The following is a 25,694-nucleotide window of genomic DNA, read 5'->3' on the forward strand; positions in this document are numbered from 1 at the left end:
GGACATGAACCTACAACCACCTTATTGTTTTAAAAATAAAAATGTTATGGAGGGTATTTATATGCCAATCCAGATAATTCAGTAATGTTCAATCACTTTCATCCTTAATCTCAGATAAAACTGTGCTACAGCCTAATGAAGAGTGTGTTTTCACTACCTTGGGAATAAACAGCCATCTTTTTGCCTGTACTAAGGATACTTTTCCATCCTTGGTAAGTGGATTTCCTTGGATGTTGCTCTCTTTGTCATGCCAGTATGGCTTTCACGTTATGACTCTTTGTGGTTGCAGTTGCTGTGTTCATGGTTGCAGTTCATTTTTACTCTCCAGCTTCCCAACATATGTAAATATTTCTCCCTCCATTCCCCTTATCTATGCTTATAGGAAATACACATTTACACGCATACATACCCAGATCTTCTACTGGTAACATACCCATCAGTTTGACCTTTTCTGCAGGTCCCTCTCCCAGAAGAAATCCAAGTGTCACCAGGTGACACAGAGATCCACCGAATGGAAGCTGAGGATGTAGCAAATCACCTGACAGCCTTCCACTGGGAACTCTTCTGGTGTGTCCATGAGGTGAGCAAACCAAACCAAACCAAACATAACCTTCCTAATTTGATCTCTTCCAGATATGTTTGGACACTGAATTCCTGGGAAACCTAAATATACATCCAGAGATGCCTCAGATTCCTACTTCTGTGTAATTCTATACTGTACTGAGTGTTCCCTTGAAATGCTAGACTACTTTGGGTAGAGGGAGCTTCTCAATAGGCCTATTCAAACTTTGCAAGGAGAACTGTACTTTCTGCCATTATTAGATTTTTTTTTTTAATGAATTTTCAGAAATGGAAAAGCTTGGCTGATATTTTGCACCTCAAAATAGCAGGATGTTTTCATAACTGAATGTTTGGAAAAAGATGAGGTTAGGACCTTGTTCTCTGACACATTTTTTTTCTACTAGAGACTTAAAACATCATACATCATCATGCAGTCATCACTGAAATGCTAACAAATTTTTCTTCATTACAATAATAACAGCACAAGAGTGACTGACCTGATTTTATTACTTCCCTCCCCCCCAGTGTTGGTTAAACAAATGTGGTCATTAAGCAAATGCCACGGTCATTAATTTAACTGATTGTTTGCTTTGGGCTAGTTTTGCCAAAATCTGGAAGTAAATACCAGTTTTCAGCAAAAACGTTGTAAAATGCAGTCAAGTGATCATGGGATGGTGCAAGTGGTGATAAATTTAGCCTGGTTGCTGAGAACCCAAAATGTTGTCATGTGTCTGTGGATTTGAACTTTAGAACTAGGTCACAAGTACTCCTGGGAATTCTGTAATTCTGAATGTTCACTAAGCAATCAGTTGTAAGGCGAGGACAGCAAGTGTCAAAGAATATTCAGTCATTTGGCTTTTACCATTTTGTGGCTTGAACTGATCCAATATGACAACGTGGCTTTACTTAGCCTTATCTTACCTCCAGTTTAGTTTCTGCCCCCTTTCTCCTTGTTATATGTGACATAGACTGATCAATGAAAGGAGTTCATGTAAATGAGATGCTTAGCACCAGGGTGAAGCCTTCAATCTGGGTCTCAGAAGCCCCATTGGTTACTCTCTTTCCTTTTCAATTTCTTTATAGCTAGAATTTGTGGATTATGTGTTCCATGGGGAACGTGGCCGACGGGAGACTGCCAATCTGGAATTGCTGCTGCAGCGCTGCAGTGAGGTTCAGCACTGGGTGGCCACTGAAGTATTACTCTGTGACTCTCTAGGAAAGCGGGCTCACTTGCTCAAGAAATTCATCAAGATTGCTGCCGTGTGAGTGCCAAATTTTGGCCCTTTGTTCACAATGGGATTACACTTAATACAGTCATAATGTCCCTGATGATGATGGTTCTCCTTCTGTTACTTGACATGAGATGGTTAATGTTTCCCAAATGCTCAAAGCCCCAAGCCCTTTTTATATGGGTTGCATGGGTGATGCAAGTAAACAACAGCAGAGTTTAATTGCACAGTTGTGGCTGCCATCTGGACTTTTTTGACACACAAACACACATGCGGACGCTCTGGTTAGAAGAACATGCTGCGTTAGGGGAAATGGTTTAAAATTCAAAAGGTGGATAATTGAAAATATTCAACTTCTTTGAATTTCAAGCAGTCCCAAAGAGAGGGTGAACTAAGTCCTCACAAGGTTACAGGCAATCATCTTCCTCTGCAGTTACAGGCAGTTCATATTCTCTTTTGGCCAACTTCCAGTTCTTTAATGAATATATTACAATGTCTTGAAATCTGTAAAATAAGAATATTGGAATTCTGAAAGGTTTGCAGAATATACTGTGAAATCTTAGCTTTCATTTTTTCTCCTTTCTTGTCCTGTTCAATCATTATGTTCCTCTCTGCTTCTTCCCTGTATGGTCAGTCCACTTCTGTTGGTTCCTTTAAGGTTAACGGCTAGGAAAGTCAAACTTGTTTCACCATCCTGGTTGGCTTTAATATCCAATGACAGTTGAGCCTTTGCTCAAGCTTCCTTCCCAGATTGTTTACTAGATAAGGGGATGTTGCAGTAGAAAGGCCTGGGGCCTGGAGGAGGAGGTTGAGCACAGCCATGAAACACACTGGGTGACAAATTATGGTCTTGGGGGATATTTTTCAGGTTAGAGATGTGCTCTAAATTCCTGGATTTGCAAAGGCTATGGTTTGGTTACAAATGATGTTTATATCTTATGGATTTCATGGAAGACAGTGTTGTCTTTCCTCTTATTCATATACCTAGGGAGCACTTACTTTTAGCATCCTTCTAATCATTTGAATAGGTTGGGTTTTACATCCCTTCAGCTGCATTTTGACCACCGTGGAGGCAGATATATATGAATTCAGTAGTTCAGATTTTGCTGATGATAAAGTCACCTCCCTTCTCATTTCCCTTTCCATCCCCTGCTTCTCTTTGAGCCTCGGCAGCCTACCTTGGCTCAGAAGTGTGAGAAGACAAGGTGGAGGCATTTATTTGCACCTTTTTCTCTCTCTTCATCTCCTCCTCCCCCTCTTACTCTAATGGCACTCGAGAGTGAAACAGGGTAGAAAATTTGACTGCAATTAAGGTAACATAGATTTAAGGGGCATTTTGTCTTATGCATATAAGTAGTAAGAGGGCTATGATAGCAGCCAAGATGGCTTCTCCTATTTTACTGATTGATATCAGACTAAATTAAATTAAGAGCAGGGATGGTACAATTAGTTGAAACTGCTCAGTTTTAATATTTTTCTGGTTTGGTTCTTAGTTATCTTTTTATTTTCTGTCCATAGATGTAAACAGCATCAGGACATGTTAACATTCTATGCTGTGGTTATAGGACTGAACAATGCACCTGTCAGTCGTTTATGCCTCACCTGGGAGGTAAGATGAAGATGAAGAGAAATGGATTTTTGTGTATTTTTAATCTCAGTTATCTCTTTTTCTCCCATACACACTATTTTTTCGCCAAGATTTGCAGTTAAACTTTTATATTTCAAATGGTCAAGAATGTGCAATATAATGTTTTAAAATTTTAAAGGCATCCTGAAAAATTCTCATTATATCATCATCTTAAAAACAATTAAAAACTACTGGACATTAGATCCAGATTATCCATAATTCATTATGACTGCAATAGATGCATTTAAATTGGGCAAATCTGAAGTACTTCCTTCGTTTCAATTGGTTCATTCTATGGGATCTTTGCTTAATTGCCTCTAATCATGTCACAAAGATTTTTAGGAACACTCATTTTATGCTATGTCCTAGGAAATTGCCTTCATCTCATTGGGAACTGTAATTATACAGGTTACAATGAAATTTTCCTCATTCCGGCACTGTCCAAGGTCCATTTCATGATGTGAAATCTATTATGCTTTTTTTTTTACTCATCACGGTAAAGAGAAATTAAGTAGTTCCAGTTACTTGGAAGCAGGATCAGAGTCAGATTTCATGATGCTGGCATAATTTTTTGAAAATTCAAAATCTTTGAATAAGACTTCAGCTCACTGAAAGGTCTTTTGAAAGATGAGCAGTAGTTCACTTCTTGTTATGATTTACTGCAACCATAGTTCTCATTTTTAAAACTATAGTTTATGATTTAGTGCAGACTGCAGGAGTTGAATCTGCACAACATAGCAAGCCAGAATCAAACCAAGTTCTTTTGGACTTGATATAAAATCCAGCTTATCTGGCGCTAATACATGAAAAGCAAAATAAAAATATAACGATTACTCCTAAGAATCAGGGAACAAGTTTTTCTGATTAGGGAGATCTAGGAGTATCAAAGAAGCAGTTCTTCATCCCTTACTTAGATAATTTTTGAACTCAGAAAGAAGTTTCATGGAGTTTCTAAGAAACTACAAGGAAGTCTATCCCAATGTACTTGCTTCTGAACAAAGCTGTAAGGACAAGGTTGCAAACCAAGATACAAACACAGACAACACCTGGTATACTGCAACCAATTTTGGTTACCATACTACAAAAAAGATGTTGAGATTTTGGAAAAAGTTCAGAGAAGAGCAAAGATGATCAAAGGCCTGGAGACTAAAACATATGAAGAACGGCTGCAGGATTTGGGTTTGACTAGTCTTAAAAAAAGAATAATTAGGAGTGACATGATAGCAATATGTCAGTATTTGAGGGGCTGCCACAAAGAAGAGGGATTCAAATTATTTTCCAAAGCACCAGAGAGCAGGACAAGAAACAATGGTTGGAAACTAATCAAAGAGAGAAGCAACCTGGAATTAAAGAGAAACTTCCCAACAGTGAGGACAATTAACTAGTGGAACAGCTTGCCTTCAGAAATCGTGGGCACTACATCACCTGAGGTTTTTAAGAAGAGACTAGACAGTCACTTATCTGAAATGATATAGGTCTCCTGCTTGAGCAGGGGGTTAAACTAGAAGACCTCTAAGGTCTCTTCCAGCTGATTCTATTCTTTCCTTTCCAATATCTACCTACATATCTATATTAATTTAGGCTAGAAATATCCCAGAGGGTGTGTGTTATAGCATACAAATCAATCAGTCAGTCAATCAATTAGTATATACGATTTGTTTACCTATACTATTTATCTCACAATTAATATTTTGAGGTATGCATTTTTAAACCATTTGATAAACCAAGATAGCTGGTACCACAGAAAGAAACAAGGTAACTAGTTGCTTCTACTGCTTTCTTTCCATCTTTGTGAAGTATGAATTTTATCTTTTTATTTCCAACTCAATGGAATGCTAGGCAGAAATTACGTAAAAAGAATCAAAACTATTTATCAAGAAGGTAAGTTTTCCAAACATAAGAGTCCAAATTCAGGTGGGAAAAATACCCCACAAAAGAAAGACTGAGTTCACAAATAGCTTGATGTGGCATTACAGGAGAAAAAATATCCTAAAAAACTCCTTCAAAGCATTTCAATGGTCCAGCAATAGCAATAGTACTTATATACTGCTTCACAGTGCTTTACAGCCCCCAACAATCTGGGTCCTCATTTTACCAACCTTGGAAAGATGGAAAGCTGAGTCAACTTTGAGCCAGTGAGACTCTGCCAAACTGCTTGTAGCCGGTGATCAGCAAAAGTATCCTGCAGTACTACATTCTAACCACTGTGCCACCCCAGCTCTTTTTGGAATGTTCCTGACTGCTCCATTCTATACTCCTCCTCCTTCCTGGCCATGTGACCCAGATTCTAACCCCCTTTTATAAAACTGATTTGAAAGATTAAGATTAGGTTTGTTTATAACAGTGTTTTTCAAACTTGACCATTTTAAGATGCATGGCCTTTAACCCTCAGGGTTTGTTTGTTTGTTTGTTTGTTTGTTTGTTCCTTCCTTCCTTCCTTCCTTCCTTCCTTCCTTCCTTCCTTCCTTCCTTCCTTCCCAGTCATTAACCAACAACACAAAATAATAAAAGGAGGAATAAAGGATAAATACAATCCAGATTAAATTATATATTGGCAATGATAAAGTACATCAAATATGATACTCTGAACATCCCTATTACAATATATGTCTTCTAAAAATATGTGACGACACTAAGATATATGTCTTCAAAAAAAAAATAACAAGAAGTTGAAAAAATAACATTCTTTACTTCTTTAACCGGTTTTGCCTTATCTTTGCAGCAGTACAAAATTTGGCCACTGTACGTGTAATGGCTGGCATCTTGGATAAGGTGGTTCATATAAAAATTATCTGCCTCCCAGAAATCTTTCCAATAGAGGGAAGATATATGGCTAATATCGCTGTAAAACTTATAGTAAGATATGTGAGATGTTTTTAACTTTCTTATTATCACATGTACACGTTCATTCTGCTATGGGTGTTTTATTATATCTTCCTTGCAGGATTGCTGAGGGTAGAATATTAAATCTATCTCTAAAAAATGCTATGCTGCTCTTAGGAAAAGTTGGGTCTTTCAGGTAGCCCATTTATTTCATCTAATCCAATTTCTGATGTGGAGAGGTATCTTATTACCATCTTATTAACATCTAGCTGAAATTTCATGTCTCTTATTCTGTTGGTAACCAATTACTTGTCTTGCCTAATGAGATTAAGAAAAATCTGAAAAGCCCATATAAGGGCAGCTTGTGTACTATCAACTGTTTCCAGGGAGAGGAGCAGTTATCTAATCAGGACTGGATGGGTCAAGCGCACTAGGAAGGATTGAATTTTCAGCCATTAAACTATCATCATCTTCCAGGCCTTAATGTAAGGTATTCTTGTCTCAATTCCCAATTGGACATTTGATGTCCCACTAGGTGCATCTAAAATTGATTAGAGTAATTTTGTTTCTACAGTTTCCACTGACTCTTTCTTCCAAAATAATCCTGTTTGTGCCATTCATCTCACAGAATTCTCCAGCCAGCATGGGAAATTTTGAAGTCCATACATCTTGCCAAGTTTGAAAAATACTGGTTTAAAGAGTTTTCTGTATTCCTTCCTTAGCATAGTTAGATTTTGGTAGACACTGAGTAAAAGGGTGTTAATTCCATCTTGAGGAGCAGCAGTAAAGGACTTTGATTATATGTTTGTTTTGCTTTACTGCAGGATCCAATCTGGGTCAGTTGCCGCGACCAGAAGTTTTGTCTTCTGAGTTTCGGACTCATGCTGGTGCCCAGATAGAGAAAAGTTCCCTGATTTGGGCTACAGCATGAGTCCAAAACCTTGGATGACAAAATCTCTGGTCCCAATGACCGACCCAAATTGGATCCTGCAGGATTATTTTAGGACAAGAATATTCACCTTCATTCTTGCTTTAGTGATCACAATAATGAGGAATCAGTAAACTATTAGTCAGCAGTGTTAGAAAAGATGGTTGCTATACCTAATTATGAAATTGCTATCCTTTGCACCTTTTTTTAAACTTGGGAGCCAGACAGTGGTGGTGATAAATCATTGCATTAATTTTTTTCTACATTTTCAGGCTGTCTTTATTTTCAGCATGATTTATGGTAATTTATTCTTTCTTACTTTAAAAAAGGACAAAATGTAGATGTGCCTTGCTTGAGAAACCATTTAGCAAAAGAAAGCTTGATGTACAAATAGTTGGCACAAGTGAAAATGTTTTTGTTTACTCAGATATTTTTAGGTTTATTAGGAATTATTATATTGTACTTTTTAAATATTTATTTGTTGTACATAGTTTCTGCACTTCTAGAAAGCATTAACATCTTTAACGTGCTCATATTTAATCTGTTTCTGTCAACAGTCTATTTACATGCAAAGCATTATTGTTAGCATCTAAAATGTGTTTTTATTTCATTGTAGGCTGTCTGCTTACAGCTGAAAGTGTGTTACTTGGCAGACCTGATAAATGCTTCTTAATTTTCCTTTTTTCGCTTGGTAAAGCTTGAAAGAAAATAAAGAATAAAAGCTAAACCCCACTTCATAGTAATAAAAAATGAGGAAAAGAGATTCAGCAGGAAACAGCAAAAGTAGCTAAAGCTGCAAAGAAAGCTTTTAATAAAAATTGGATGTCTCTTCTGAGGATAATACTTGTTTCCAAGTAAATATGGTGGAACAATGCTGACTTTAAGAAAGAACTTGCTGCATTAAGTGTTTTTATATTAAGTGCTGCATGGAATCACTGTTTTAATGCTACTTCCCCTGTGGCTACAGGTAATTGCAAAAAAGAAGGGCTGTAAGGATATCAAAAGACTCTAGTCCAGAATTCATTATTTTTCTTACACTTTCTGAAAATCAGGTAAAAAAAAACCTTATTACAGCAATAGAGTGGAAAACTGAGACTCCTTAAGTATCTACTGTAAGTCACTAAATGTTGAAAGATTCACAGTTGCGATATAGTGAGTGTTGAATTCATCTTTCCCAAACTCCTACGTTGACACAGAAACATAGAGACACTAAGTTGTTCATTATATTCACAATGTTCCTTTTGGCTGTTTTGCAAGAGTCACTTTTCCTGTTTATCAGGAATTGAGGGTACACATAGTTTTTAATAGCTGGGCTCCTCCTATAATTTCAAATAATCTTTGGCATCAAACTGTGTTGGCATCAAGCAGAGATGCAGACAAAAAGCATCTATGATCCAGAAAATTCAGTAGTAGTTTTCTTATTTGAGGACTTTTCCTCATAAAGCTTATACAACAGGGTTTTAGCAAGTAGGATTTCAGCATTAATGGTGAATGTTTCCTTATTTAAGATTTACTTTTATAGTTTTCAGTTCTGAGTTAGTGTTGAGTTTATACAATTTATACAAATCTTAGTATCTTAATCTTTGGGCTATATCTGATTCCATGTTGTATTAAATTATGATTTGCCTAATGAGTTTACAACTCATAATAACTAATTCACATAATACATAAAATGCACAATAGTTTTGATGAAATATTTATCAGAGAATCCCTGTTCTTCTTTCTAAGTTAGCCTGTGTAAATCCTAAAATATACCTTATGAATATAGCGTATAATTCTGACATTTTAGGAGGAAATCAAATCTAAATCCTAATCATGTATAAAACAAAACCAGATGAGTAACATGCGGGCATATGAGCTCACCTTTTATGTACAGAAATATATACATACATATATAGAATCATAGAATGTAAGTGCTGAAAAGTTTTTTTATTAATGGATTTAATGGATCTAGCTCAGATTCAAGAACCAGTTCCTGTATCCTGTGTGGTCATTATGCAGCATGCGTATCTTTAACAGTCAAATTCATTCAAAACTGGATGGAAGGGTATATTCTTATCACTCCTTATGTATTGAAGGAGGCTGGGAGCCATTTTGTAACGTATGTGGGCTTAAATTACCACAGTTTGGGATTTAACACGCTAGTTAGACAAATACAGTCCTAAATGCAGTTTTGCAAATTCTATGTCCATGCTACAGTAGAAAGTACTGACTGAACCTGAACCTGTTTGCTGCACCTGAAGAGATCTACTTGTTCTCTTATTATCTTATTATTAAATTTATTTTCCACCCATCTCATTTTGAAGCGACTAAGCAGCTTGTAAATATTCCAACCCAATAAAACGACAATATAAACAAAATAAAAGTATTGTCACAAGATGGAGAAGGAAGGAATCAGATGCAGGGGTGGGGGAGAAGAGGCGGTATTAGCTCTTAATTAATCAACCATCTCAGGTGTGAAGCCCATTTGAGCCCCAAGCCATCTGGCAGAATCCGGTCTTAAGGCTCTTGTGGAAGGAAGGTCAGAAGGATGGAAGCTGGTCTCAACTCAGAGGGTATGATATTCCAAAGAGTAGGAACTGCAGCAGAAAAGGCTCTTCTTCTGGACCCTGCCAACCAAAATTCCTTGACTGACAGGACCCGCAGTATGCCCCCTCTGCCACCATGGGTGGGTAAACTAGTCCCTTCAGGGTAAGATGGTTCCTCCAGTTCTCCTATGGTCCTTGCTAGACACCTGGGCATGTTAGATGGTTCTAGTTGTAAAGATGCAATCTAACTTCCGTTGAAAAAGGAGATCTAAGAAAACATTAGAAAACAGCATAAATTCTCAGTTCAAATTTTTAAACAGGTTTGCTGTTTAACTACTTTCCCTTATCTGAAGTCTCAAAGGGTTATCTACTTAATGCCTGAAAATTAGGAGAAGGCGAGTTTGTGCTTCACTCTTCATTTTACAATGAATTCCATTAAACCAGGGATTAATGTAAGCTTCAATGTGGTCATTTGTTTTCCTCCAAAATATCAGCTGCTTCTCAGACGCTATACATAGCTTCCATACTGGGGCACTTCTGACACTTATTACCTACTCATGGAGAAATCTTTATTTTTTGGCAAAGCAGTTGGAAGGGAAAATGTTGGGAGACACGCCTTCCTCCTCTTTAAATTGTAGCTTGCTCAATTTACTTTCAGTCAACATCTGCAAGTTTTCCAAGTGCTTAGCAGCCTTTTGTCTGGATAGATTAGCCACATCCATCACTGAAGACAGACTGAACAGGACAAACTCTGCTCTGAACGGATTGTTTTTAAAACATCTTGTCCATTTAGAACTGTTTATATCTCTGATTATCTTCTGTTTGTTTTTCTTCCAGAAGCTTCCAGGCAAATTTAAAAACTTGTTTCGTAAATTTGAAAATCTCACGGTAAATCATTCATATTTCCTTTATAAGAGAACTGGTAAAAACTGGCGACTAAAAGGAACTAAAAGTGTGCAATGCAAGCAACAAGAGCATCCAGTTCAAATATTTTATTTTAATCCCACTTTATTATAAGCCTTGAATTCTTTTTTCTCTTTTCTCCTAAATCAAAACTAGGAAAAAAATCTAGATTTTAGGCTATTTCACTTCCAGCAATTAAGATAAAGCTTTTCCCACCGATAAGCTCAGTTTAGATGCTGAAAACCCTATCTTCCAATGTTTTCTGGAAGTCATTCATTTGTTTCTTTTCATAATACAGTGGTTAATAAACAGTGTCCTAGGTAGTCTCCTAGGTCATGGGTTACCAACCTTTCGGACCTCAGGGACCACTAAATTCATAATTTTAAATCCCGCAGACTATTAATATGGTTTTTTTTAAAAAAAGATAAATAATATTTAGTGCAATATAAAAAAATGCAAATAGTTTTTCTGCGGACCACCAAAATTTTCTCACAGACCACCAGTTGGTGACCTAGGTAGTTTTCTTGGAAGCTTACTGAGGATCTTCTAGAAACAAGTGGTGGGCATTTTATATGAACAACAGATCCATGTGTTTGTACCCCAATGAGCTGTGGCAGAATTTTTAATATTTGTAGATTTTTGCTGTCAGCCACCATGAAATAAATATAGACCAAGAATGTTGCCTGGAATCGCTTTTAACATTCTGATATAAAAACTTTTTTGGGGAAAAACTACTGACAGAAATAGTTTTTCATCCTGGAGGTCTACATTCTTTTAAAAGATACTTTTCCCCTTTCCTTTTTTCTTTTTTCCTCTCCTGCTCTTTCAAAGTAGTCCTAAATCTGCCTAGTTCAAACAGTATTTGTGATGATTGAAATGATTTTGAGCCTCCTAGCCTCACGGAGGATTCATATTTAACACATTTAATTGGCTATATCCATGGCTTTGTGCTCTGTAGTTTACCTGTAATTAAAAAATGGGAGGTGAGGGAATGGCTGCAGTTGATTCTGTCTCTGCTTTTATCTCAGAAACTATTGAGTTTTTCATTTCTCTTTTGCATTTCAGGATCCCTGTAGGAATCATAAAAGCTACAGAGAAGTTCTGTCTAGGATGAAACCACCCATTATCCCCTTTGTGCCCCTCATCCTAAAAGGTTAGTGATATTTGATGGATACTGAGTCCTTGCTTTTCTCAAACAGGAATGTATGGAAAACTGTCTCAGGACTCTTCTGCAAAACCTACTAACTGGGTCATGTTGACAGGACTTGACTGGATGATGTCACCCTCAGCTTGTCTTTCTCCTAGCACAGAAACAATTTACCATTGTGCTTTTCTGCACTATTTAAAAACTAGTGTTTTTCAATTTGTTCTGGTAGAATTTTAGCCATGTGGTTTCCCTTTTACTCTTTAATCAGTCTAGGCCAGGGATGTCCAACCGTAGCAACTTGTGGGTTTTAACTCCCAGAATTCCCTAGTCCATCCTTTCTCTAGGCAATGTTTCCTTCTATTACTTGTTGTATGAACCTTCTGGTGGCATCCCTTCTGTCCAGTTATTAGCTGTTGCTCTGAATGAATTTTCAGGATCTCTTTATGGATGAAGAGGAGCATGCTCATGTAAAGCCTGAATTTCTCTCTGATATTCACTTAAGCAACAGGATTACAGCAGCTAGTGACTAGTCAGAGAGGCCAGTTCCTTTTATTCCTCCCTGCCCTTCCTTCCCACTGGCAGAGGAGTGAAATTTTGGACTTTTTTTTTTAACCAACCAAAATTGACAATAATTTTGCAAGTTAACAATGGTGGTGTCCCCTCTTTTTGTTCCTTCCCACCAGTGGACATACTGGAAGGTGCCAGGCATAAGGAGGAACTTAAACAAACAATTTATCCATAGAAACATGTCCTGAAGCCAATGCAGGCATAGAAAAAACATTGGTGCTTGTTTTCTAGCAAGACGGGGAGAGGTAAAGAAGCAAGGGAATCCAGCAATTTGTGGCTGGACATCTGGCCAACATTATTCCTAATTTTAGATTGAGTAGAAATCTGGATTACAGGTAGTCCTTTTCTTACAAGGATTCATTTAGTGATGAATCAAAATTATAACAGCACTGGAGAAGTGATTTATGGCTTGTTTTCACACTTGTGACCATTACAGTATCCCCATGGTCACATGATCAAAATTCAGGTGTTTGGCAGCTGGGATGTATTTATGTCAGTATGTCCATGGACCATCTGATCACCATTTGTAACCTTTCCAGTCAGCTGTCAACAAGCAAAGTCAATGGGAGAAGCCAAATTTGCTTAGTGCCTGCATGATTCACTTAACAACTGTAGTTATTTGCTTAATGCCTCTTGCAAAAAAAGATTATAAAATGGAATAAACTCCCAATAACAACTGCCTTGCTTAGTAACATAAATTTGGGGCTCAATTGTGGACTTAAGTCGGGGACTATTTGTACAGGTCCTTAAGGTCTATCTGTTTCAGCATGGGAGACAAGCATCTTAAGTCTGTTATGCAGGACAGACCTCAGCAAATCTAGTGTTAGGTTTAATTTTGAAGTCAGGATATTTGGAACAATAATAGTACAAGGGTCTGAAAAGCCTGGATGACCTCTGCTGTGGTCATCAGCAATTATAGGTAACCCTCGATTTATAACAGTTCATTTAGTGACTGATCAAAGTTACAGTTATGATTCCCCCCCCCCCCCCGTTGTGTTCATTGCAGCATCCTCATGGCCATGGGATCGAAATTCAGACACTTGGTAATTGACCCCTATTTATGACCGGTTGCAGTGTCCTTGGAGGTCACTTGAACAACTTTTGTGACCTTCTGACAAGTCAATGGGGAAGTCAGATTCATTTACCAACCATGTTATTAATTTAACAACTGCAGTGATTCACTTAACAACTGTGGCAAGAAAGGTTGCAAAATGGGACAAAGCTCACTCAACAACTGTCTTAGCAACATAATTTTTTGGCTCAGCTGTTGTCATAAGTCGAGGACTTTGTATGGCGTTTAAATTGAACACATCTAGAGAGTACTCCGTTACTCCGAAGATGTTCAAGAAGCAGAATCTATTCAGGGAAAAGTTTGGCGGTATTTTAGTTATCAACAAAACTATCCCTTTTCTCCTACGCATATGAATATTTTCAACCCAGAAAATCTATTTGTGACTTTAAAGACAAAACTTATTTTCACATTCTTCATCATCACTATTCAGATATGCTTTTGATATGTTTTTTCTTATACATGCATGTAATTCTATCAAAGTAGCAGACACTGAGATATTAGCAGAATTAATATATAAATGTGCCTTGGAGCATAAATAGAGGGTTTTCTTCTAACTTGCTACATTCTATTCCAATTGCAGCAGAGAAGGATTATTTGATTACTTAGCTATATATTTTTAAAAGTCAGAAATGAATTGCTGCTTTTCCTCCTTTTCTCAATTTACTTTGTCTCTTTTTACCTCTTCTCTTCTCAGACTTGACATTTTTGCATGAAGCAAGCAAAACCTTAGTGGATGGATTAATCAATGTAGAGAAACTGGTAAGAATATATATCAAATAATTCTCAGTTTTCTTTACTGTGTATTTCATAGTGACTTTAATTTTCCAGTTTACCAACCAGGAGTAATTATATCATAAAAAGGCAATGAATCTAAAGTTTGTCTAGTCTAATGGCCTCTAACTGTTAGGGCACCAGGGACTAGTGCTGTGGAGAGAGGTTTTTCTGTGGACTGCAGGATCTTGGATTGTGGGCTGCCTACATCCCACGGATGGGGCTTCACTTGTTTGCACAGCCTGGTTTCTGGCATGCCACAGCCTGGTACTAGTCCACAGACTGGAGGTTGGGGATCCCTGGTCTAGTCCATCTTCTCTCAGGGGGTCCTTAGCCTCCATAAGGAAATGCAATTTTAAAGCATCAGAAAAATTGTAAAATGATGTATTAATTCAGATGGTTGTAAAATCATGGGGTGAATGCATGCAGGAGACATTTGCTTCCTAAAGTGGGCTAAATGTCTGATGGTAACTTTAGATAATTTGCCATTTGTGATAATATAAAAACTGTATGCAATGAGAATATAAAACTGTATGCAATGAAAGGCCAAAGAAGATGCTGCATGATTTGGCACACTTTCTTGATGAAACTGATTTGCTTCCATCATAAATATGAAAAAAGCACTTGCAAGATTGTTATTTCTTTCTATTTCTTGCCAAATTTGTGCTAGTTTTCTTTGAGTACAATCACAGTATTGCTGCCACTGGCAGGTACACTTGTTTCCTAAATTATGTGGAACTTGTTTATGCACTAAAGTAGCATGAGGTAAGACAAAGGTACATTTTTTATTTCTAAGTGCCTTTTCCCTCCAGGCCAATCTGTAAAGATTCTGAAGGGAAAGGCTAGGCTTTTCTTACCTGCAAAATGCAGCTGGGGAATTTCTGATTCTTGATCTACGTAAGCTTTTGAATCATTTAAGCAGGGGTGTTTCTTTCACTTACGGTACTACTTTGGAATAAAATTCCTTCAAATTAAAACCTGTTTCAATTTTTTACTGGAACAAAATTATTTCACTTATTTTAGCATCCAATACAGAAAAATGAAAGACATTTCAGGTTTGTAATCTGATTTATAGTTGGTCTGTTTAGACTAGAATTATCAACATGACTGTCAATGGTTTGTCAGGTGAGGATAAGATTTTGAGTCCTATCTGAAACTTGATCTCAAAACATTTTGCATGCAAAACAAACGATTTGTCACCAAGCTGTGTTCCTTCCAAGAGCTCACATTCAAAGCTGTGATGCATTTGCAACTTCATTATTACACTAGACATCACTTGTGTGATTTCTCTCCTTCACAGATACAAGCACACACTCAATTTCACACATAGCTAAAAAAAAAAACCTTAGGTGCTGCTGTATATTATACTCATTTATTTTGCAATAACCTCTTTATACTATTATAAAAACAAAGAAGATTTTTGTTCATTTGCTTTTAAGGTATAATTAAAAATATTAACCTAATGTTGAACAATTCAGAAGGAGAATTTCACAGCTATAACAGGTGACATGGCAGACATAAGGGGGTGACTTAGCATCCATACCTATGCATTTATAGGTTTCCTGTGCCCCTTTTCCTTCAGGAAAAGAAGCCTAGGCTTCAGCCTTTGTAATTGGGGAGAGAAAAGAGGTTGCGCTGTGCACAGATGGCCTCTTGAATTAGCTCCATTCAAGCACTCTTCAACATAAAACACTTACCATGTGAGCGTGCTGGTTGAATCCTATCCCCTACTGACATCTCTGAAATGACATCAGCTTCCTATAACCATTGCCTGTTCCCTGCAGCTGCAGGGACAAAGCAGGGGATGGCCGGTAATGCAGGATATGGAAACACACATGCGTATAGTTGTATGCACAGCTAGGCACAAGTGAGTTTCCGGCTCAGTATATACATTAAATATATTAAAATATTTTTATCCTGCCTTTATTTATTTGTTACATTTTTGTGCTGTCCGTTTTACTGATGCAGTGCCTCTGGGCAGCTTACCATGTGATAAAAAGTGGAAGAGTCCACCAAGATAATTATAATTAGAGGAATTAAAGAAAAAAGCTAAAAGCCAACACAGTGGGCAATCGGAGTAGAATCTTTTCAGTGCATTCAGCCATTTCAATGTGGCAGAGCTCTGTCGGGGCTCCAGATCAAGTGGCAGAGTCAGGTTTTCAAGCTCTTCGGGGAGGCCAAGAGTGTGGAGGTGCATCTAACATTTCCAACAGAAGGATATTTCAGAGGGTGGGAGCCACAGCTGAAAAGGCTCTTCTTCTGGACCTCCCCAGGGAAAATTCTTTGGGATCCGAAGTAGCCCCCTTTCACTGGAACAAGTGAGGCAAAGGTCACATCAGGTGAGATGGCTCCTCAGATACCTTATAAGCAACTCAAGGTGCCAAACATACATAATACTCCTTCCTTGTCCTCTTTTTCCCCACCATTACAATAATCCTGTGGGCTGGCTGAGGGAGGGTGACAGCCCAGTCTCCCAGCTGGCTATTAGGCCTAAAGTGGGTCTAAACTCAGTGTACTAATTTCTAGGCATCACCTTAACCATTAGACCAAACTGATTCTCATTTATAAGCTTTCTTCCTGTTATGCTGAAGGAACAATACACGCAGGAAGGTATTGCTCTGAGTGATTAGATGTAATAATGCCTGAACAGGGGTATTTTCTGCAGAAATAATGGATTTGAATTTATTTTACCAAAACTTTCCCAACAGTTTTTTGGTAGAGGGCAAATCTCATAATTTGAAATGGCAAATTCTAATTCTCCTATCATTAAAGCTATTTTTATTATTATAAATGACAGCAGCAGTTTTAAACACAAAATGTATTCTTTGTGTGCTATTTTTTATTCATCGCAAGCTCTAAGACCGTATACTATTCCGGGGGAAGGAGATGAAGGGAGACATGGTGGCTAGGGGGAAACTGTGAAGCATATATGGAAGAAACAGCTTTGTTTTTCTAAAAAGATGAGGCAGCAGGGGTGGGGGGGGGACCATATCTCTTGAGAAAGAATAATTTATAGCACTAATGGGAATTTAAGGATTTGAATGCTAGTGTCTCATCCTTAAGAACATTGTTCAATAATTCCCCTGAAATTTCCCCCAGTTGCAAAATAGAGGGAAGAAAGCAAGCAGGGGGCTTCAGGGACCATGTGTGACAAAGTAGGAATTGTCTCGTTATGGATGATTTTCTGTGTCAGCATCCTCAAGGTCAATAGCCTGACCTGGAGTAGAAATGCTACAGCAGAGGGCTTTGCCCTTGTGATTAAGCCTGGGTAGACGTCCAGTTAGATTTACAGATTGCTGGTTAAATATGGCGACCCCACCCCTATAGTATTTGTTGTCCAAAGTGACATCTGAAGATCTGGGGCTGTTTTTCAAAATATTTTTAAGATGTGCAGAGAAGGTGAGGGTCTAGTAGATATGACTAAGTTTTGGGAAGGAGGAGGGGTTAGTCCATTCCCTGCATAGTTTACCCAGATAAAAATCCCTTCCACCCCCACCCCATGCCAAAGGCATACAGGTTTATTGTTCAGCTCCGTAGAAAGCCGAAAGCCTTTTTCTCTGCTGCAAAAAGGCATAAGGAGAAACGGGTGCTGGAGGCTAGAGCTGTTCTAATTTTCTGCCTCAGAGCTCATCTTTTTCTGCTTTTCCTTTCCTGCTGAGGCTGCTCACCATGCAAGGATGTAACGAGTTGCAAGAAACACTCAGCGTTATTTTGGTCCCTGCTGTAGGACTGGGGAAGAGTAGGAATGGTTTACTTTAGCCTCCAGCAAGGCTGAGCAAATGCAGACTGACAGTGGGAGGATGGGAGGGCTCAGGTCCCCTCCCCTTCTGCATCTCCCCCATGCCCTGGGGAGATTATCTAGGGGTGAGTCCTCTGTACAGTGTCTAGCTGAGTGGGACAGTGGAGTTGCCATGGCAACAGTTTTGCAGAAGCTCCTGCAGCTCTCCTTGTTAAGAGACGAATGTGCATGTGTGAGGGAGACGTGTTCAGTGCCCGAGTTGGCCCAGATTTTCTAGTCTCTGGGGAACAGGAGACAGAGGTGGTATATAAACGAAGCTACATCTTGGTCAGTGAAGCCCAGTTTTTCTTATGACCTCAGCCTCAGCCTCTGGCCTAAATGTGCATAGTGTGAAATGCAGACTTATTTGGAGGCTGGGCATTCATCTCTTTCCAATTACAGAAATAAAAATTCTATAATTATCCATACAACGTATTTCCAACAAGCCTGTTTATTCAAAAGAACATGCTCAGCAGAATATGGAGATCTCTCTCTCCCTCCCTCCCTTTCTCTCTCTCTGAAGTTGCTTTTGGCCATTTTTAATAGCATGCATCTTCGATGGCATTTCAGGAGTTTTAGGGGAAAAAGAAGAACAAGTTATTATGTATGTCTGAAAAAAACTTGGCTGTTCCAGAAAAAAATAAAAAGGATGTTAATACTCAAGAGATCTTATGGTTGTGGGCTAAATTGGAAAATCAAATAAACATCTTAGAAGAAAGCGGTGGTACCATATTGTTGCTAAAAATAAGAATATCTCCAACATGGATAGGTCTGTGAAATTAGCAGGAACTAAAATTGGAGAGAAAAATTTGCCTTTAGGATTCATAGGCTTCTGTAAAACAGAAGAACAAGTGAGAACTTTGAAAAATGATGGAGTTATGCAGAGTTACAAAGCTCTTCTGAAACCATGAGGAAGTTACTAATAGATTGGACAAAGAAAAGTACTTTTTGAAAATAATAAATTGCAGACTTTTAAGAGCTTCAAATGTCTGATGACCACTTTCTATCAGGCTAAACGTTAGTGTCTGGTTTTTTTTTTTCCAATGCAGAAAATTGTCCCGAGTGCTTGAAAAAAGGATTTAACAGTGTAACTGAATGTGAGATTGCTGAAAACTTACATACATCAAAACGTTTCAAACTATCTCAAAATCTTATCAAGCATATATTACACTCATTAATTGATAGTCTGTCTTATATTTAACCTGCATCACCAACTTGTCTTCTCCCCTCTGTCCCCAAATTAAATCTTACACTTCTGTGCATCTAATGTAACTCACAGAATCTTATGCCATAACCAACACTTGTTAGTTACTGTATGTTTTAAGGTCTATAATAGGAAAATGCTGTTAATTAACCCTATATGGTGCTTTACTTGAGGGTTAGTTATATTTTACCAACAATCGATAGTAATTTTTTTTGTTAACAGAGAAATAGATTTCCTTTCTCTTTACCTATTTTCCATTTCATCAATCGATACTACAAAAATAGAACTTTAAAAACAGCACTCCAATATGATTCTTGCTGCAGCAGGTCAGCAATCATTTTTAATAAAGTCTTTTCCTTATGTGTAAATTTATGAAGCTCTTTTAAAAATTTTATTACCTCTTTTTTCATATACAACTCAAGGCAGAAATAATACCAATTCTCCTCTCTCCTCTTACTTTCCTCACAAAAAAACATACGGTTGACAAAAGATTTATTTTGTAAAGTAATTTTAAGTCCTGTCAAACCTTGCTTGGTTATGGTTCTTAACAAAATCTTCTAGTGAGTCCTGAAAATGAGAGTGATTCAATCTGATAGCAAAGCCAGCTGTATGTTAAACAAACAACAGATAAGGGGATAGCTGCTATTCTGGAGTCAATAGGGCTGCCCTGATTTGTTGGTAGAACTCTCCCCCTGCTGGTGAAAAAGTGTATCCCATTCAACTCAACTACAAGTGTGATCAATATGATTACACACTGGCTCAAACCTTCATTTAAAAGGGCTTAGATAGTTTGTTTTCTTTAGTGCCTTTTGTAAATAAAATCCAACCACCTTCTGGATCCAACCACCTTCTTCCAACAAATATTTATCAAATGGGTGAGGGAGAAGTAACCAGCAAACAGACAAATTAAATTATGAATTACGAATTACGAAACTTCCTCTATGAAGTTAGAAAAACAGTACAATTTCAATATACTTTCTGCTAATGAACTTTAGCTGTTTACTAATGAAATATGGTCAATATTCTTTTATACGATCAAAGTTTAGATGTGTTATTTCCCTTTTGTATTTAGATTTAGATTTTGTATTTAGATGTGTTATTTCTCTTTTGTATTCTCTTTTGCAGCATTCAGTTGCAGAAAAAGTACGCACTATCAGGAAATGCCGAAGTCGACCTCTCTGTAAGTATTTATATCAAGTGGGGCTATTTACATGTGGTTTTAGTATCGATAGCTATGAGACATTTAGCAAAGCATGTAAAAAACACAATATCTCAATGAGTAATCTAGAATGTTAAACTGATCCATATATCATTGTGATCTGCTGAGTTTTGTTTAAATAATTAGCTGAACTTCTAAATCTGCATTCTGGACCAGCTGAAGCTTCCGGGTGCTCTTCAAGGGCAGCCCCATGTAGAGAGCGCTGCAGTAGTCCAGGCAAGAAAGGACAAGGGAATGAGTGACTGTGCACAGAGCATCCCGATCCAGAAAAGGGCGCAACTGATGTACCAGGCGAACCTGGTAAAAGGCCCCACTGGTCACGGCCATCAGATGCTCTTCTAAACTAAGCAACGTATCCAGAAGGACTCCCAGATTGCGGGCCCTCTCTGAGGGGGCTAAAATTTCTCCCTCATCATCAAAGATGGAACAAGATGCACATCAAAGATGGAACAAGATGCACAGGATGACGGAAACCACAGCCACTCAGTCTTGGAGGGATTGAGCTTGAGCCTGTTCCTCCCCATCCAGATCCACACAGCCTCCAGGCATTGGGACATCACATCGAGGGCATCGTTTGGATGGCTTGGGGTAGAGATGAAAAGTTGGGTATCATCAACATATTGATGATACCGTACCCCCAAACCACGGATGATCTCACCCAGTGATTTCATATATATGTTGAACAGGAAGGGTGAGAGAACCGACCCCTGGCGCACCCCACAAGTGGCACGCCTCGGGGTCAATCCCTGTCCTCCAGTCAACACGAACTGCGATTGATCTGACAGGTAAAACGGTGCCCCCTACTCCCAACCCCCCGAGTCGTCGCAGTAGGATACCATGGTCGATGGTATCTAAAGCTGCCGACAGGTCTAATAGGACCAGGACAGAGGAGCAGTCCCTATCCCGTACCCGCTAGAGATCATCAACCAATGCGACCAATGCTGTATCTGTTCTGTATCCGGGCCTGAAACCCAAATGAAACGGATCCAGGTAGGCAGCTTCATCCAGGTACTGGGGAAGCTGATGTGCTACCACACTCTCGACAACCTTCGCTACAAAACAAAGGTTGGAGACCGGACGATAGTTGGCTAAAGAAGCTGGTCCAGGGAAGGCTTCACCATCGCCTCCTTCAAGGCAGTGGGAAAGAACCCCTCTCGCAATGAAGCATTGGTAATCACCTGGAGCCAGCCTCGTGTCACCTCCCAGGAAGCCGGAACTAACCAAGAAGGACTAACCCGTGGCAGCACTGAGTCTCCCCATAATCCTGTCCATGCCCTCGGGGGTCACAGGGTCAAACTCATCCCAGATAGTCTCCACAAGATTCATCCCCATCGACTCGCCCGAATCTACCCAGTCAGAGTCCAAGCCTGTCCGGATCTGAGCGATTTTATCCTGCAGATACTGAACAAATTCTTCAGCCCTACCCTGCAAGGGGTCTTTCCCAGTTCCTTGATTAAGTAAGGAACGGGTCACCCTAAATAGGCGGCTGAGCAGTTACCTGCGGACGCGATAAGAGCGGAAAAATGTTGCTGTTTCGCCACTTTTATTGCCACTAAGTAGGATTTAATATGAATTCTTACTAGTGTTCGATCAGATTCAGACCAGCTGGCCCGCCAACCACTCTCTAGGTGTCTTTTCCAGCGTTTCATCTCTTGGAGATCCTCGGTAAACCAGGGAGATACCCGGGATCGACACCGGGTCAGAGGCCACAAAGGCACAATGCAATCCAAGGCCCCAGTAGCCACCCTATCCCAGGCTTCCACTAGGGCTTCGATTGAGCTGTGAGCAAGCGATTCAGGAAAAGTCCCAAGATCCATCAGGAACCTTTCAGGGTTCAGCCCCAGGTTTGCCTGGGGCCGAACCATCTAGTTGTTTCCCCACTCCCTGCGGTGAGGGGTAGCAGTATGGAAGTCAAACCTGATGAGGAAATGATCAGACAATGACAAGGGTTGGATAGAAATATCCCCTAAATCTAGATTATTCATCCACTGCCCAGAGACAAAAATCAGGTTGAGAGTGTGTCCCCTGTTATGGGTGGGGTCTTGAATTAACTGAGTTAGGTCCATAGCCGTCATGGAAGCCATGAACTCCTGAGCTGACTCGGATGTCTCACCAATGGAAGGCAGATTGAAATCCCCCAGGATCATCAGTCTGGGGAAATCAACCGTCAATCTTCTGGCTAATCATCCTGCAGCTCCGGCAGGGCCGATGAAATGTAGCAGGGAGACAGGTATGTAACAAAAAGGCCCACCTGGACTCCAAGGCCCCATTTCACAAAAAGGGATTCACACCCACCTATCTGAGGCACAGTGACCTCCTGAGGTCTGAGACTTTCCCTAATAACCACTGCCATTCCCCCTGGGCTCTTGGCTGGTGAAATGCCCGGAAGCTTGGTGGGCATAATTCACTAAGAGGAACACCCCCTCATGGCCCAACCAGGTCTCTGTAATGCATGCCAGGTCTGCTCTACCCTCTTGTATGAGGCCATAAATGAGGGGAGCCTTATGTACCACGGACCTGGCTTTAAGCGACACCAGCCGGAGACCAGGGTCCTGTAATCCCAAGCACCCAGAGGTGCGAGAAGGGCGATGAGGGTCGGGACGTGCGATTGCTCTTAAACAGCGAACCTGCATCCCCCCAAAATAATTTGGCCCTCGCCCCCTCTCCATATCTGCCTCTCTCACAAATAGTAAAAATGGTAACCCCCCCCCCCAATGGAGTGGCTTAATGTCTCCCCCGGAATCCCAACCCTTCCCAGCACTCCCGCCCCATCAGAGATTAGTTATCTCTGGCCTGTGCCCTAGCAGACTCCCCCCACAAGCCTGTCTGAGCCATCCGAATCAACCCCTCACTCGCCCCCCTTAAAATTTGATTTAAAAAACCCTGTAAGAAACCCTTAAGAAGTCACTTCTTCGCATGCCACCTCTCAGGATCCCAAGATCCGTCTTTAAGGAAGTGTCTTGATAGGCAAGAAGGCCATCCCTGGGAAAGGGGGAGTTCTCAAAAGGAGTAAAGTTCTGTCACAGTATAACAGAGAGGAGAGTGTGGCATCAACCAAACAGGATGACATCACCGGGAGATGGAATGAGGAAATGACATGTCCATCGGGGGTGGGGCAGCCAACAATGTTCAAGGGGATAGCGGGAAGCTTATTTCCATCATAGCAATGGTCGATATTAAGGACAATATGTAGGAGTAACGCAGAGGTGGGTTCCTACCAGTTCGCACCTATTCGGTAGAACTGGTTCATCAGATCTACCGAACCGGTTAGAAGAGGTTCCATCAGTGGACCCAGAAAGCAGGCCACACCTACAGAAGAAGTTCCAATTTTTTTTGAAACCCACCACTGGAGTAACGGCCAGATGCAGCAGATGATGAATTGCGAGGTGGTGAAGTGGCCAGTGATGGCAGTGATGAGGAAAGTGGCGGCAGTGGCGGCTGCTCCAGCAACTTCAACAACTCCAACAGCTAAGCTCCATCCACGCCAGCCGCATTGATATCTGTCACCAGGGTTGCACTCCGTTGACCCAGTCCATAGTGTAACAAGAGGAGGGGCCAAATGGCCAAATGACACAGTACAGTGGCCCAGGCAGCGGCGGTGATACTGGAGGGGGCCACTACGAAGGACCCCCCCCCACTCCAACCGCATCCACACCAACTACCGAAGCCATCTTCTGCTGGCGTCAATATCCATGCTAGCTGCCTCAGCCACTCCCCGCTGATCCAGTCTATCACGTCCTTAAGTAAGGTGGAGGCGGGGTGGAGAGGGGAGCAACCAGGATAACACCACGGCGTTGGGAGCGGCAACTGCAGAGACCCCAGGCCAGGCGTCCCATCACTGCCGCCAACTACACCCACGCCGGCAGCCACCAATGCTCTCCATTCTCCTTTAACCGCCAACTGCCCCATTTCACTCACGACGTTCCGGCTACAAGGCAAGAAATCACAGCTCAAGGGTATCCCTGAGGTGCCAGGAAGTTCTCATAGCTGGACCTGCAACCGATGATGGGATAGGGTACTCCCTGCAAGCCCCGAGAAGAACAATCATCTCCCCGAAGCTCTCCTCAAACGCAACAGGACACCATCTTGGGCATGCACAGTATGGGTCTTAACTCTTCCACCAAGAATTTTCCATTTGACCTAGTCATATAGAAAATTGAAGTCTACTTTGATTTATCCTAGATAAACCTTTTAATAAATGTTTTAGCAATCTTGGAGCACAAGAGACAATTGCAATATTATACAGTCTTGCATATGGAAAGACTTGTAATGAGAACCAATTCTCTACATGCAAAAATGAATCTACTAAAAGGAAACATGGGAAAGAAAGAGACAGCAATTAGAAAATTCCAAATAAAATCAATAAGACAGCCTAGCTAAACTAATTAATTATTATCACCTTGAAGAAACTCAGAGAGCGTAATTGGAAAGAGATGGTCTGGCTCTGGGCTCACTGTTTGGATAGTGATATACCTTCTTCCTGTTTTTTTCTTTTGTTTCTTCTTGAACATATATTTAGAATATGGAGAAATTAAAATGTCTTTTGATAGGATTCCAATATGCAGGCTACAAATTAGGGTGGTGACTGAATATCTGCAAAGAATCTGACGATATCTATCTACTATCATTCTGTGGTTATCTGGATTTTTGCAATCCAGATATGGTACTGATTTTCTGGGACTCTTTTGTTGAATCAAGATAAATACTTCATCTCTTGTGTTCTGAATCTCTCCTGCAAACCAGAAGTTGGTTTGTGACCCAACTATATTACTAACGTTTTTGGTGGAATGATGAGCGCAATCTAATTTCCACCCACTATGCAACTATATAAATAGCAAAAAAAAAAGAAAAAAAGTGAGAGGTTCTTTTGGAAATAAAAGCTGAATTCAGTTCATTAAATATTCTAAATGGGTTAGTTTATCAGATACTTTAGGAGACAATATTGTACCAGACCAAACCCTAAGATGTAGTTACAGCTGGATTCATACAGCATATGATGCTATGATTTGCTTAGCTATAGGTTCTACAGGTTCTACAGAGGAATTATTGAGTCTGTCACCTGCACCTCTATAACTGTCTGGTTTGGTTCTGTAACCCAACAAGACAGACACAGACTTCAGAGGATAATTAGAACTGCAGAAAAAACAATTACTGCCAACCTGCCTTCCATTGAGGTCCTGTACATTGCACAAGTCAAAAAGAGGCTGTGAAAATATTTACAGACCCCTCGCATCCTGGACATAAATTGTTTCAACTCCTACCCTCAAAGCGACGCTATAGAGCACTGCACACCAAGACAACTAGACACAAGAACCGTTTTCTCTCCCCAATGCCATC

At 39.9% G+C, this 25,694-nt stretch overlaps 1 protein-coding gene across 1 annotated transcript in view; it reads left to right on the forward strand.

The window, feature by feature from the left end:
* RAPGEFL1 (Rap guanine nucleotide exchange factor like 1) overlaps window positions 1-25,694 on the forward strand; it is a 69,147-nt gene that overhangs the window by 41,633 nt on the left and 1,820 nt on the right. The window contains exons 7-14 of the mRNA XM_032237812.1: window positions 115-212; window positions 458-580; window positions 1,645-1,823; window positions 3,309-3,399; window positions 10,534-10,584; window positions 11,665-11,752; window positions 14,080-14,144; window positions 20,264-20,318. Of these exons, the coding sequence (XP_032093703.1) occupies window positions 115-212; window positions 458-580; window positions 1,645-1,823; window positions 3,309-3,399; window positions 10,534-10,584; window positions 11,665-11,752; window positions 14,080-14,144; window positions 20,264-20,318 (750 nt within the window). The remainder of the gene's footprint in view (window positions 1-114; window positions 213-457; window positions 581-1,644; window positions 1,824-3,308; window positions 3,400-10,533; window positions 10,585-11,664; window positions 11,753-14,079; window positions 14,145-20,263; window positions 20,319-25,694) is intronic.

The sequence above is a fragment of the Thamnophis elegans genome, chromosome Z, assembly GCF_009769535.1.
Source record: "Thamnophis elegans isolate rThaEle1 chromosome Z, rThaEle1.pri, whole genome shotgun sequence".
Classification (NCBI taxonomy): Eukaryota; Metazoa; Chordata; class Lepidosauria; order Squamata; family Colubridae; genus Thamnophis; species Thamnophis elegans.